This window comes from Agelaius phoeniceus, chromosome 3 (assembly GCF_051311805.1).
Source record: "Agelaius phoeniceus isolate bAgePho1 chromosome 3, bAgePho1.hap1, whole genome shotgun sequence".
Taxonomy (NCBI): domain Eukaryota; kingdom Metazoa; phylum Chordata; class Aves; order Passeriformes; family Icteridae; genus Agelaius; species Agelaius phoeniceus.
The window spans coordinates 72,119,854-72,134,311 of NC_135267.1; the positions used below are offsets into that span (position 1 = coordinate 72,119,854).

General features: G+C 35.6%; 1 protein-coding gene across 1 annotated transcript in view; it reads right to left on the bottom strand.

The window, feature by feature from the left end:
- Window positions 1–758: 758 nt before the first annotated feature.
- The window catches only part of MAP3K21 (mitogen-activated protein kinase kinase kinase 21), a 41,027-nt gene continuing 27,327 nt past the window's right edge, over window positions 759–14,458 (bottom strand). Inside the window, exons 5-10 of the mRNA XM_077175594.1 lie at window positions 13,071–13,311; window positions 11,107–11,229; window positions 7,824–7,974; window positions 6,718–6,812; window positions 4,513–5,298; window positions 759–3,979 (exon numbers count right to left, since the gene is read on the bottom strand). Of these exons, the coding sequence (XP_077031709.1) occupies window positions 3,555–3,979; window positions 4,513–5,298; window positions 6,718–6,812; window positions 7,824–7,974; window positions 11,107–11,229; window positions 13,071–13,311 (1,821 nt within the window). The 3' untranslated portion in view covers window positions 759–3,554. The remainder of the gene's footprint in view (window positions 3,980–4,512; window positions 5,299–6,717; window positions 6,813–7,823; window positions 7,975–11,106; window positions 11,230–13,070; window positions 13,312–14,458) is intronic.

The window sequence follows — 14,458 nt, forward strand, 5'->3', positions numbered from 1 at the left end:
GCCTCTGCAGCTTGGCTTACAATCTGAGCTCCATACTGACACTCACAGGCCACATAAATATTTGTTATGCAGCCAGTCTCACTATAAGCTGAGTGCAGGCATGTCTTTGGAAGATTTGGCTTGCAACCTTATAAATTCAATATACAATCCAATATATTTTATTTGAATTTCACTGTATCTTGCCTGTTGTCACTGTGCAAACAGATACTTCCTTTTCCTAACTCAAACATGGCCTAATGCATCCATGACATGATCAAGGAAGAGTGAAGTTCAGAAAAGGTGTTAAAAATATTATAAGGAAAATACTGGCTTTATTTTCCTAAAAAACCTCCACAAACCTAACAAAAAACCTCAAAGTACCAAATCCCCCAAAGAACCAATGGACCCTCCCAACAAAAACCCCACAACAGAAGGATGTTATTACTTACCTGTATTCTTGATGCTGAGTTTATTCATACCCACTACTTTATCTCCTCTAAGACACTCAGCCAACATTGTAAAAAGCATCAAAAGAATATTATGATGACATCAAAGGAAAAAAAGAAGCTTATGTTAAATGTTTCTGCACACATCAAGTGCAAGATATTACAGGAATGCTCATGTTACTGTACTGGATTCTTAAGAGTAACAATTACATTACAATCTTCCAAGAACAGGCTGGCCATGGTCTATAGCTCCTGGTTATTCACTGGAAAAATCTGTACATGTTAATAAAACATTAAAATGTATTTTTCAAGAAAATTCAGGTCACTTTGCAATACAGTAGCTACAAAACATTTATTTTTTTAAATAAAAACATTTAAATCATCAGGTTTTGTAAAACAGTATATCAAGTGTTTATCTCAATCTTTGTAGTGTAAGCACCTTCAGTTTTACGCTAAAACAATCAACATAAATTATTATTTGGTCAGGCTATCAACCTACATTGAAATAAATATCCTTTTAACCAAGACAGGTCACTTAATGCATACCAGATTTCTGTACCTTTACAGAAAATTTCTCTGGTGATATGTGAATTACAGACTGAAACCATGATTGAAAAAATTATTTTTTCTTTTTAATTACAGTGAAAACTGGCCTAGAATTTTAAACTATAAAGACAATTATAAAGCACTACAGACTATAGCTTAAAAAAACTGCATCGCATCAGAGAAATATTTGAGATGGCTTTCCTAAACTGTCTCAGAATAAGAGATGGAATACAAACTCCTAAATTACTTAGAATGCACTGGGCTGGCCATATCATATGTCCCAATCTTATGGGAAATTGTTCATTGAACAGGAATAGAAATCTGTTTAATTACAAGAGAGATAAGTCACTAATAAATGAAAACAATATAGCTCAAAGGGCTCTTTATGCTGATACTATTGATTACAAAACACAGGGTGCAAAATTCAACACTTGAAATTATATAAACCTTAAAAATACAGAACTTAACAGAAGTTTACAAGTCAAAATAGTTCAGCACCTGAGATTTTCCTGCAGAAAGCCAAATAGAGATACTTTCTTCAGAGACATGTAATACAATCAGCTCCTTTTCTCTCAGTATTACACACAGGAATAATTGATCAAGAAAGAGTTGAAATATACATAATGCTCAAAAATTCTAATTAAGCCTTGAAGGTAGATGTGCTGTTAATCTATACTTAATATTTGATAAATGACTATTTTACAAAAACATTTTGTATTAAAACTGGAACAGACAATCTATTAAAATGTTCTGATGAAATTAAAGTTGAAACAGAAGACAAAGAACAGTATGTGACTTGAATCATGTTGACAGAAAACTAGGAATACAGCAACAGAAACAGGTTTGAAGAAAATGCAGTAACAATCTGCTATGCAAACATTTAGATTTACAGACAACTAGTGGTTCTGTCTTTACTTTTGGTAAACTAATACTTTAAGGAAATTATTTTCTGTTTTCATTTCGAGGTGGGAAGTCACATTTTCTGGGTTCTGCTCTGTTTGATAAAGACTTCATGATTTCATTTGTATAATTGTATGTCATCTTCAAGGTGGACACTGCAGTGCATACAGTCTTAGAACGGAAACTTTCTTTTTTAATCCCTTGGATTTGAAACTTTAAGCAACTGTGTCTTCTATCTAAACTCCCAGAACCCAGAGCAAAGAGAAGAAAAGATTTAAACACAATTCTTAACAAAACAGCATTCGGATGGGAACACAGTATTTTTAATCTAACATTATCTAATTTTATTTATGAAAACTATTTAAATGTCAAATGAGCTGCAAAATTAAGACTTCAAATACTGGAAAATGAGGGATGTTCCTTTAATTCTAAAAAATGCTTTCATCAGGGAAAGTATACTGTACATTTCGTTTTATTTAATCATTCACTTAATGATACTGTAAAAAATTAAACTATCAGTGTTATCAAAGCTAAATGTTCCTCCCCCCACAATTAACTATTGGCAATTTTCTGGAAACTTTCTATCACTGAAAACCAGTCAAGCACATCTGTTTCTGTCCTTTGATTCCTAAATTTGAGTAAGCAGGCACTCAGTAGTACCTTAGGAAGAAAAGCTACAGAGATTATACTGAAAAATTTCATATTAAAATATAGCAGTTTTAAAGTTAAGTGCAAAAAAAATGCACCATTGGCTCACTTAAAACCAATTATCCTTAAAACCCACCAACTTCTTCAATACAAGGTGCAGCAGAGTTTAAAAAACAGGAAGGGGGACAAACCCCTTCACCACAAACAAAAAATTCAAACTCAAGAATATTGCTTTCAGTGCAAACACTGTAGTCTTCAAAAGGTTAAGAGTACAAATATTTACGTTCCAGTGTATCCTTACCTACAAGGAATGTTGTTTCACATTACAAAGTATGTCAAATACCTTTACTCCAACAGCAATACTGAAATTTACCCTCTCAAATCGATATGGTGGCTGAAACTGAAATGTTTACACAAGCAGTGTAACTTTCTGAAGAAACTAAGAAAGTTCTCACAATAACCAAGGGCAAAAACTACAAATTCAGCTCCTGGTTCTTAACCAATTTCAGTATCAAATGCCTGCAAGCAACCACTTCCTTTATGAGGAGAGAACAGAGCCTCCCGTACCTGCACCTCAAAGCGCCTGTCCCTCTCCCTGAACCTACAAGCCACAGAGGCAAGCTGCAGACCACCACTTCTTAGGTGAAACTCTTCTTGACAGAACACAACCTTGCTCTATATGGCATTCGTTCTTTTAATGTGCGAAAATTCAATTTCTAGCAAAACCTCTCAAACCTAAAGAAAACTTCTGTGACACGGCAGAGGGAGGTGGGCATTTTATTTTAATCATTCAAAATATACTTACGAAGTTCACTTAGAACATGATTTTGCAGCATTGTGCTTTTAGAGTTACTAGCTGGGATTCCAAGGAACATTTGAAAAAGGCGCCTACTACACTTAATTAGCTGCCCATTTTAATAATTTTGGTACTATTTGTCACAGTACATCAGAAAACAGCAGCACAAAGTGTTAGACAGACAAGAATTTTATATTTGTTCCCCTTTATGAAGCAAACATTTTTAAAATGAAAGGCACTCAGGACAGAAACTCTCTCTCCAGTTCATATATAGATGGCCGACAAGTTTTGCTCTTCATTCTGCATAAAGGCACAGTGCAGTCTCTGTTTTGACCTTCCACATCAATATCAAGTAATGAGGGCATGTGGCAGTTAGTTCTTTGCTCAGTATCTGGCAAGAAGTTAACATCTGGATGTACATTGCCCTCTGAACATTCAGAGTCTTTAGAGTTTGGTTTAATAATACGTGGAATAATCTGCCATGCATCGATTTTACTTCTTAGAGAAGAAGGTCTAGGCCTTGAGATAGTATTGACAGCACTTTGCTTTTCATTTGAAACACCACTGTGATTGCTTCTTTGTTGAAAAGATGGGGAGGGCAGAGTTCCAGGAACTGACGGGACCGGGAGTCTGGAGACATCATTGGTTGAAGCAACTCCATTAGCTAGGGGAAAGAAAGCCCAAACAAAGAAATGCAAATTTAAACGACTTGACTTCTTAAATTCCTTGCCATTTGTAAAACTGGGTTGCCATAAACACTAGTGGCTTTTCTTCCACTAGTGAGGTTTGTACTTTGTAGAGAATCTCCTAAGACAAGACCAGAGGTGCTCTTGTCAAACGTGTTCGCATCTAGACTCACTGCAACTAGCAATCACAATTTATTTTTTCTTGCTACAAAAGAGATGTAGACAAAAAGCACTAACCCCCCCAACAACTGGATGAATATTCATACTGGAATAAAGTCCCATTAACTTCTCCAGTTATTCTGAAAAATCACACATGTACAGAGTATCATGAAGAATATCACATTTAAGCCACCCTAGAATATCAGTATTGAAATTTAGAACTTCTTTTCAAAAACTCATTGATCACGAGCTTTTCCATTTCAATGTAAACCAGATTTAAAGACATTATTTTATGCTTAAATTTTTATCATCAGCTCAACCTAAAGATTCTTGAAAGTTCTTAATTACCTACCTGTGGTCTGAAAATGGCTCCCATCTGATAAGGTTCGTCTGTGACCAAATATACTTAACTTTGTGGAGGAATCTTTTGGCACAATTTGAAGCTCTTGTTTCAGACCAAGACTAAAAGGCTGATTTTTCAATTGTGTCGAAACTGTGTTAGGAGCAAGCTGTATCCTTTGTTCCTTCTTACTTTCAGAAGTTTGGGATGAAAAGTTGTCCATGGAACTACATTGACCACAATCATCAAGCACAGTGCTTACAAAAGCATCTTCACTATCAGGTTGAAGCAGGCATTTAGTAGAAATGGAGGGCATAGAGAGGAGATTCACAGTATCTGAGGCTGGATTTAGGGATGGAACACCTGTTTCCTCTTTCTTGTACTGCAGTCGTGTAGGACTGGCACTCCTGCGGAATTTTGAAGCACGCTGAAATATTCCATCACGCTTCTTCCTCTCATCTTTAGGCAAGAGTTCATCTGGACCCTGTGATTTGTTCAGCTCTCTGATATCTAAGCCCAGAGCAACGGATGCAAGGAGGACAGCACACCCATACAACACTGAATCAGTCTTCTTTTTGTGCAGTGTCCTGCTCAGACTGTTGGTAGGTGTCATTTGAGGAGTACTGTTTGTAGAACTAGCTGAGGTTCCTTCTTCAAAGCTCTCGTGTTCTACTGTGGTCTCTCCCTGATCATCTTTCCAAAGAGGTAGATTAATATAGGCCTGATTGGGCAACTTAATTGGCTTTGGTCTTTTACTGTCCAAACCTTCAGGGATAAGTTTCTTATCAGTACAGGCACCTGTAAAACATCACAGTATTCTTTAAGATTGCAATTCAACTGTTATGCTATTGCATGTCTGCATATGTATATCATTATTTTCTTTAAAATGCACAAGTATTAACCTTGAAGGATACTGTGCAATCCACTTAGATGCTGTCAGAAGCTCAGACTCACATTTTGAGTTTCAGAAACATGCCTAAACCTTTCAGTGTTTGCAGCACTTTGATAATGCTTTTTAAACAACACAAAAAATATTTCGGTGAATGGATTACAGAGAAGTAATTTACTATACACAAACTGGCAGATAAGATCTGGAATATATTCTTTACAATACTTTCAACTCAGCCGAGTTCAAAAATCCAGTCAATTATTAGAAACTTTTCCAATTAATTCATTAGGTCGTGGTGGTCTGGAGTAAAAAGTAAATTTGACATCTTACACCTAATGACAAATAAAAAGGAGGTGTTATTTGACTTGCATGTGTTATTCTACTATCAACAACTGAATACTAGAGAATAAAGCATTTGAAATTCAAGTATGGGAACTTTGTGTGCAGGGTTATAGTAGTAAGCTAATAAATCTATAAAATTACTGTTTGTGAAGCCTTGACTTACACCCCTACCACTATACATGAAGATTAAAGTGCCTTTTCCAGCAGTGTCCAAGCAGCTTACTATTTTCTCTTCCAGATGGCATAAATCTAGCTGCTGGTATGGACACCAAGTTACATCACTGGCTTTTTTCCTGACACTGGTAACTTAATTTTCTCAGATAAGAGAATCCACAGTATAGAAAAAGGGTGTGCAAACTTTAAAATTATTATGAATATTTTGTCATCATGGCCCATTATAGCAATGGTCATAAAAAGCAATATGCAGCTATTATGCTCCTGATCCTAAAGGGATCAAGTATGTTCTTCCTTGTGATTTTACCTGTAAATAGCATCAGGTTGTGTAAAAAACTTTAAGATTTGAAATCTATATTTCTGTATTGAAAATTTAGATAACAGGTCTAATTCAAAAAACCAGGGAACTAATATGTGGGAATATACCAGGGCTTACAGGTTTTTAAAAAACTATGCATTTTTGCAACAACAATGTCACCAATGATTATTTAAATGTCAAGACAATTACTGGTTTAGGTTCTTTTTAAAAGAAACAAAAAGTGGTGACTGCAGACCTCATATACAGAGTAGCCTGCAACTCAAAAACATGGAAAAAATCTCTGTATGGTTCTGTTTACAGACTATGTGTATTTCTTAGTTGCTAATGATGTAAATACAAGACTTTTTTGCAGAGGAAAACGGTTGGCAGCATGATTTTTCCTGTAATATTCTGCATAATCCTTTAAGGAATTCAAGCAATACAATTTATAACATTGAATGTGATCTTAATACTATTACATGGCTACTTTCACTTTTTCAAAAACAGCTCTTACCTTGGTCCACAAATAGTGAAGCTAAGGGCACACCCTTCTGATTTTTCATTAAAACAGTTGACCAAGGGTTGCTGCCATCTGAAAGGGGTCTTACTCTGCAATAACAATAGTGACTTTGAGATTACAGATACCATGCTCACATAAACTTTGTGAGAAAATTACTTTCTTTTCAAACTATAAACCTGCAGTACATAAATGGAAAACCTTTCCAAAGGTAAAAAGAAGATGGAGTAGCATTGAATCATATGCTTATAAATGTAAACATGCCTTAATGTCAGGTATTCTTTTTATGATAAAAATTTCATGTCTAAAAAGAAAGCAAATGAAAAATGGGCCTTTGTTACCTATTGAACAACACAGCTTTGTGAAAACCCGTGTGAAACAATAGTTTCATTGTCTCAAAGAAATGATGTGAATATTGGAAGTTTATTAAACTACAGTAACTTTTAAACAAACAAAAATAATATAAAACCAGTTTCAACTGATCATCTGGAACCAACTCCTGACACAGGTAACTGAGGGGATATCCCTACCAAGAAAACTAAAGAAAGGCACTATAAATAATAGTACATACTAGAGAAATAAAGTATTCTCACTATCTCTGGTTTTGAGCCATTGTAAAACATAATCTGTAAGTAAAGCTGTCCAGCTGATTTTCATAACCTTTTCACCCTCTGTTTGTCAGCACAAAGGATGTTGCTGGTGTGAACTGTGCCTGACATATGCCAAATCAGTTAGTCTTACTTAATCATGCTGAAAGTACCCAGTGGGGGCCATGCTTGCAATTCCTCAAAATAATGTGAGGAAGGGCAAAAAAGACAGGCCATGAATGTCTGGTATGCACTGGTAGCTCAGCATCCCAATATGTTACAAATCTCAAAAAAAAACAGCGATGAAGGGTAATAGATAAGAATCAGTAAAACTTAAATAGGTGCTTTATCCTCAAGATCATATGGGGGAGCTACTCATCAGTAATGTAATTTCTGAATTAATTAAAAGACAAGAATTCTTGCTGTAACTAGACACAGCAGAACTTTTTTCACTCACTACCTATGCTACCAAGAAGACTTTAGTATTATCAAAATACCAAAATGTAGTAGACATACTTGTCCTTACAATCTGCACGATCCTTTGTTTGAACTGAACTTGGTCCCCATGTACAACCTTTCTTTTTAAAATTTCTCTTCACATCTTCAAACTCTTCTTGGTGATATGTTGTGCTCCTTCCCCAGGTTCTGTTGCTTTCATCTGAAGTTACTGGAGATTGGATTTAAAAACACAAAACCCACACACATAAATACTATCTCTAAACCCAAAATATTTTGACAGAACAGAGTATCTTCTGCACTGCAAAACCCTTTTGACACAGTAACACAGAAGTAGAAGAAAAAATTGTGATTGTTTTTTTCTTTTACTAAAAGCACCACGCAAACTTCACTGATCCAAAAAGAGGAGCAAGAAAGAAAAGTAATTTATGAGCTTACAAGAGACCCAGATCAAAGATAAAGCAGCAAAGCAATCACATTTTCCATGCTTCCCTTAACTGAGAACCTTATATTTTGGTAATTCAGACGAGTGAATTAGACTGAGCACTTAAGTTCAATGAATAAAATACATTCTGTGGACAACTGGTATCAAAAGAAATAAATATTCCAGTTGTGACTATGATTAACATTTTCTTTCTCACTACACCATAACAAATTATATTTTGAGTGTCTAGCCTCCATTAAATGCTTAGTCTGTCACTGTCTCAGCTGATAAATTAAACAGAACCAGCACCTTGGAAACATAACAAAATCTTGCCTTTTTTCATAACCCCACAGGGAAGTTCATATTCACTTGTGATATCTACATCTTGATGGTACACATACATACTATTTCTTCGGCCATTAGCTGTGTGTGTATCTGTTTTTGGAATCACTGAGGAAAAATTAAGAGAACGTAGTAGAGATCTTAGTCAAATTGATTTCAGCAACAGATCTGTTTCCCTCCTATTTTCATCTTTGGGTCATAAAGCCTGGATCTATAAAGGCGTTAAGCATCTTCTAAAGATGGGTTTTGATGGTAGGGTTTAAAGGATCCTCTTTCTAGGACCTGACCTGGGAAGGCAGATTTTCACATGCCACTGACTAACTGAAGCATTAGCTTGGAATCATGATGGCATGCTAACAGATATGATGGAGAGACCTAGGAGAAAAAAACCATGGCCAGTTACAACAGCATGATAAATGAGGGGGCATTTACATGCCCATGGTTCTGCTGTTCCTTCACTGTACAGATTCTGCTCCTTCTTCACCATGCACCTTGCCAGCAAAGCTCATGCTGTAAAATGGCACTACACTTGCCTACCTTACACTCTCATTTTCAATCGCATTCCTATGGAATATGTACCTTAGTGGCTTTCCTTCTCCCTCCAAAACTCCTTTCAAATTCAGCAGAATTTGTTTTAATAAGAAATTAACTAGATTTTTCTTTTAACCTAATGTTTAGATTTGAAAGCTAGACTTGCTCAAGACAAAGTGAAGCAGTCAAGTAACCAGTTGTTACATATGCCTGTTCAAATCACCTGTATTTGAGCAAGTTGTCTTGAAACAAAGACACTTTGAAGTTAAATCAAGATAAAACATGATTGTGGGAAAGGGAATTTATTTTGCACAGGTGCAGATGGGTGTGGAAGCTGAATTGTTTCAGCTACATACTCCTGAGATATCTGATAAGCTTTTAGGTAAAAACCTAAGGATCCAAACCCAGAAGCAGACATGTACTTCTTTTAAATGAGAGCCTTTATGTTGTCCTGCATGTTCAAGCCCTATGAATACAAATGTCTGCTCAAATAAAGAAGAAAAAAAATCCTCGGTGGTACTTAGCACACGTGCAAGGAGTGGCACTGCAATAGCTTACACAAGGCTATGCAATTAAAGAAACAAACACAGAAAATTCAAGTTTTCAGAACCATGCCAATACTTGACATTTGCTTCATTTCCAAGCATGTCCTCACAGAGCAAGAAGAATCAAAGATAAAATGAGATAGTAAAATGTTGTAATTACATATAAACTAAGAAAAGTCTTTCTTTACCTTTCTGCAAAAACCAAAGACAACCAACTAGCAACCAGAAAAACCCGCTACATTTTGAGGACAGGAAACAATTGACAACACAAATAGTCTGTCAGCTAACATCTGAAAAAGACTCAAGTTGATTTTCCCTCCATTTTCCATTTCCCTTTCATTATAAAAGCAAGACAGGGTTTGTCCACCTCTCCGTTATCCACAATGTTGCAACTGTATCCACTACAGCTCAAACAAATACTGAAGTGCCAGAGAAGACATCACTGCTCACCTTTAGACATTAACAATGAAAAGGATTTCATAAGGCAGAGGTGTTACAAAGGACATGACCAATCTGATTTCTATCCAAACTTAAAACGAAGTGTCAGGCTGGTCTAAAATTCAATCAATCTTTACAGAGTAGCTACAGAATGTATGGAAAAAATCCTCATGTATTCTGATTTCCCCTTCTCCTCAATGCCAGATTCTGAAGTAATCCCCCTCACAGGTGCTTGCAAAAGAAGATAGCCAACATCCATAAGCAATTAGCTGGAACAGGTTCCACTGATTTCATAGAGAGAGAAGCTTAAGGCATTCCTCTCTGAATATGGATAATTAGACAATCTACTTTGCACAATAGATCAGACAGTACAAATCCAAGCAGTGAATCCTGTAGGAACTGTTTTATCTGTCTATATGTCATTCCCAAATATGCTTCTCTGTAATAACATGATCACATTCCTGGTACCTCCACTATGTGAGCATGAACATACCTTTCTGTTATCAGTATACATAATAATGTAAACCTACAAATGTACCCACAATTTTTTTTGTCTCTTTTTCCTATCTTCAGAAAACTTAAAGCAAGATTTCTTCTGGATTTATACCTGTTTAAAGCCTGATTCTCTTTTGACATAAGAAAGTTGGGTTATTGGCTCATTCTTTGATCCTTCCATCGTACAATACTCCCTCACTCTGAATCTTTCTTTTCCTTTATCAACTCCAATACCTAATAAAAACTTGGTTTCCATCTTACTTGGGTTCTAAATGTGATGCTTTGCCTTTTGTAATAATTTTTGATTTGTCATTGTTTTATCCCAGTTTACAAATTGGTTCCCAAAGAAATTAGGTAAAGATACAATTTAAAGCATTCACAATCATTTTGAATTACTGAAAATTATTTAGCGTTTTAGCAAGATTATCCCTCCTTTCAAAGAAGTTACAACTGTTAGAACCAATCAAGGGATGTGGAAATCAGACACAAATCTGTCAGGAGTCTGATACTACTATCAACATTTCAGTATGTATATGGAACACTATTGATCAAATGAGTGGAGACTTACATTGTATAGCTCGAAGACGAGGAATTATTGTGGGGCTACTTGATGGACTAGAGCTGTTACTGTTTAAACTCCTCCTCTTATCCAGATTGGGGGATGCCTGCACTGTTATTTTGTGCTGAAAATCTGTAAGAGAGCGAAACAAATCAGTTTTAATGTTCTGAATAAAACACTTCTCAGAAGAACATGCTGCTATACTTCTTAAAACAAAGTTATACAATGAATTAGACTTCATTATATGTGATTTATTTATAGAGGTAAGAGATATACATATTAAAAACATTGAAAAACTCTAAATGTAACAATTTAGATTTTGAGTCAAACAAGCAGGACTTCACACTTTCATGTGATAGTCTTGCAAGAACATGAACATCACCAAGCAGGTCCAGGTGGACCTGATCTGAGACAAATCCACACCATTAGCTGCTATTCAATCTTTTTGATTGTCACAGGAGGGGCAAAAAATACCCCTCAGTATTTAATCACAAATTAATCAATACTCATTCCAATGAGATTTGCCTTATTTTTTTTTAGCATGTAATTACTATACACCATTAAAAAGCAGTAACAAAAAGTCACATTTATTCATGTCAGAAAATCGTGACAGTAAACTACACAATTACAAATATTTATAGCAAAGTAGTAAAAAAAGAACAACAAATATTGAGGAGGAAAAAATTTATGAAATTAACCTTAATATACCACTCTAATACCCATCATCAATGCAATTATATTGTACACTATTCTTAGAATACAATTGTCTCAAGGACAAGTTCATCTGGATGTTCTTGGCAACATGGAGCTAATTGCTATTCTGAATGAAAATATTTATTTTATCACTGCTTCAATTTAAATACAAGCAGAACTGGAAACAAAGGACCAAATATTCAACTGAAGCTTGCAATCCAGCTAAAACCCATAAATGTACTATTTTTGTCAGGGAGGCTGTAGGGTGGCTTTTATCTTATTTGCTCTTATTTTTAAACTAAGGAAAAATATTTCACTAGTGCTGAAATAGTACTCTAAATATTACTGCCCTCTTGGTGTCTTTCCAGCTGCCAGATAGCTACATTTTGGTCAGACTTGTGTTAACACAGCATCGAGTTCTTAATGCATTTGTAATAAACTGTCAGACTTGACCTGGAAGCCACTGAAAGGAAGCCCACCAACCCCAGGATGAAGGATTTCCAACCACTGGTGAAACCATGAGTTTGTGAAGTGCTATCTGGTGGTAACATTAAAAAGGCATCTCTAAACCAGCCCCTCAGAACTGAAAGACCCTCACTGTCTACAAACACGCCTCCTTTGTAAATAAGGCATTTTAATGCATTCATAGGTGGAATGAAATGCTCTAACATTCAAATTATACCATATTTGTATTCTGAAATCATCTGCTGCTGCTGTTAATGTGTTTTCTTGCAAGAAATAAGGCACTGAAGATTGCAGCTGTTGTGTAGTACTTGCAACTGCAGTAAGTGTGCAGTTTGGACCTACTGCACCTGTACATCCTCAGCCCTCTCTCAGCACTGTTTTTCTGCTCGGTATTTGCAATTTTAGGGCAAACAGCACTAATATTTGATCGTGTTAGAAAGTTCTGGCATGTAGTAAAAAAGTACCTTCCTGTCTGTACAGAAACAATGATAACAAAAATCTGAACTTTGAACCAGTATTAAATCATGTGGCTCTCAGGCTAGTGACCTTTCCCTCCAAATGGGATGGACTTCTAGCTGAATCATTCTTCCAGATGAAATGAGGACTACTTCATGAGAATATGGTATGTGAAAGCTTTTCCTTGTGGGAAGGGAGCTATACAATTCTTACCAAACCCTTCGGTGCATTACAGAAGAAGAACCTGTCAATAAAATAAAATAAAATAGTAGCTAACACTGAAAACACAAACCATGCAAGTGAAGAAGCTGGCATATTTAATCATTATATATACAGTGAACCTTAAAAAAATTGCAAACCTGAAGGCAAACTAATTCTGTGTCCATCTTTGAGTTTTAACCGGCTTCTTTTAAACTTGCCCTTCCTCTTCTTGACATTGGGTTTCTCCTGGTTTAACTGGAATATCATGATATTCAGCTCGCGCTCCAGTACATCGATCTCGCGTTCCGCTAACTGCTGCTCACGGCGCTTCAGTAATTCTTCTTGAGATTTTTGCTGAAGAGCTGCTCTTGTCAATTCCTCTTCTCGGGATCGAAGCTCCTGAAGACAAGATTCACAAAAACAAAACTTAGTAATGATGTGAAGGCAGTATTAAAGGACATATGAAGTGTACAATAGGTTGTATTTTCTGATTTATTTTTATGATACACTATATACATGCAACATGCCCAATTTTCTGCAAATCCTCCATTCTGAACAAACCAAGATTCTGTATTCAGAATCAAGCATTACACAGATTTCCTTTAAACCAATTAACTTGAGTCACTCCACTTAAAGCAGGTAAGCAGTAGCAATGGGGACAACACATGCAATTAAATATTATCAGCTAACAGCCCAGCAAAAAATGTACTTCAGGTATTTCACATGATGAGAAGCTCTTGCACAGCATGAGGGCTGCTCTTGGACAGCTCCTACACTTTAACATAAGGCCAATGACCTGACAAAAAAAAAATTATTGCATTTATCTTAAATTCTCTAACCTTTCCTGTTTTTCAGCCACGTATTAAGTAGCACTTTTCTATCTAGAAAAGCAATCAGTATTACACTGAATGGGGATTAATGCAATAGGAAAAACTAAGTCATAAGACAGCTGTTTCTTAATTAAATCCAGCAGGTATCTGTAACATCAAACAGCTACTAACCACTGAATTACAGCACACAGACTCCCAAGCCACCATTCTAAGAAGAGTAGCTCTTCTTTTATTATTTTTTAATTTTGCAAAAGGAAAAGCTTTAATAAGGAAGCTAGGTAATTTTTCAGGGTAAATGAATACCCAAGGCTAAAAAACTATAAACCTAGCATCTTAAAATTATCTTAATCTTCAGTTTCCAAAATCTGTTAAAATACATCTGAAATTTAAGACCTCCCTAATTTCAGACTTTCCTTCATAGCATGGGGCATATTACACAGGAAACAGACTTAAAACACTTACAAGTCTATATTGCTAATAACACTGTACTGAAAGTATAGGAAAAGGGGAACTGAATGTGACTCATACTCTATATGTTTCTCACGACTTTTTTTTTCACGATTGTGTAAATTCCACTTAATTCAACTTGGAAAACTATCCTTTGAAACAAAGCTATGCTAAAAGTTCAGGATATCTAAGAAATTTATTTCTATTTAAAATTAATTAATTTTTATACTATATGATTTTATAATTGGGGTGTTGCTTAGTTTTGTCTT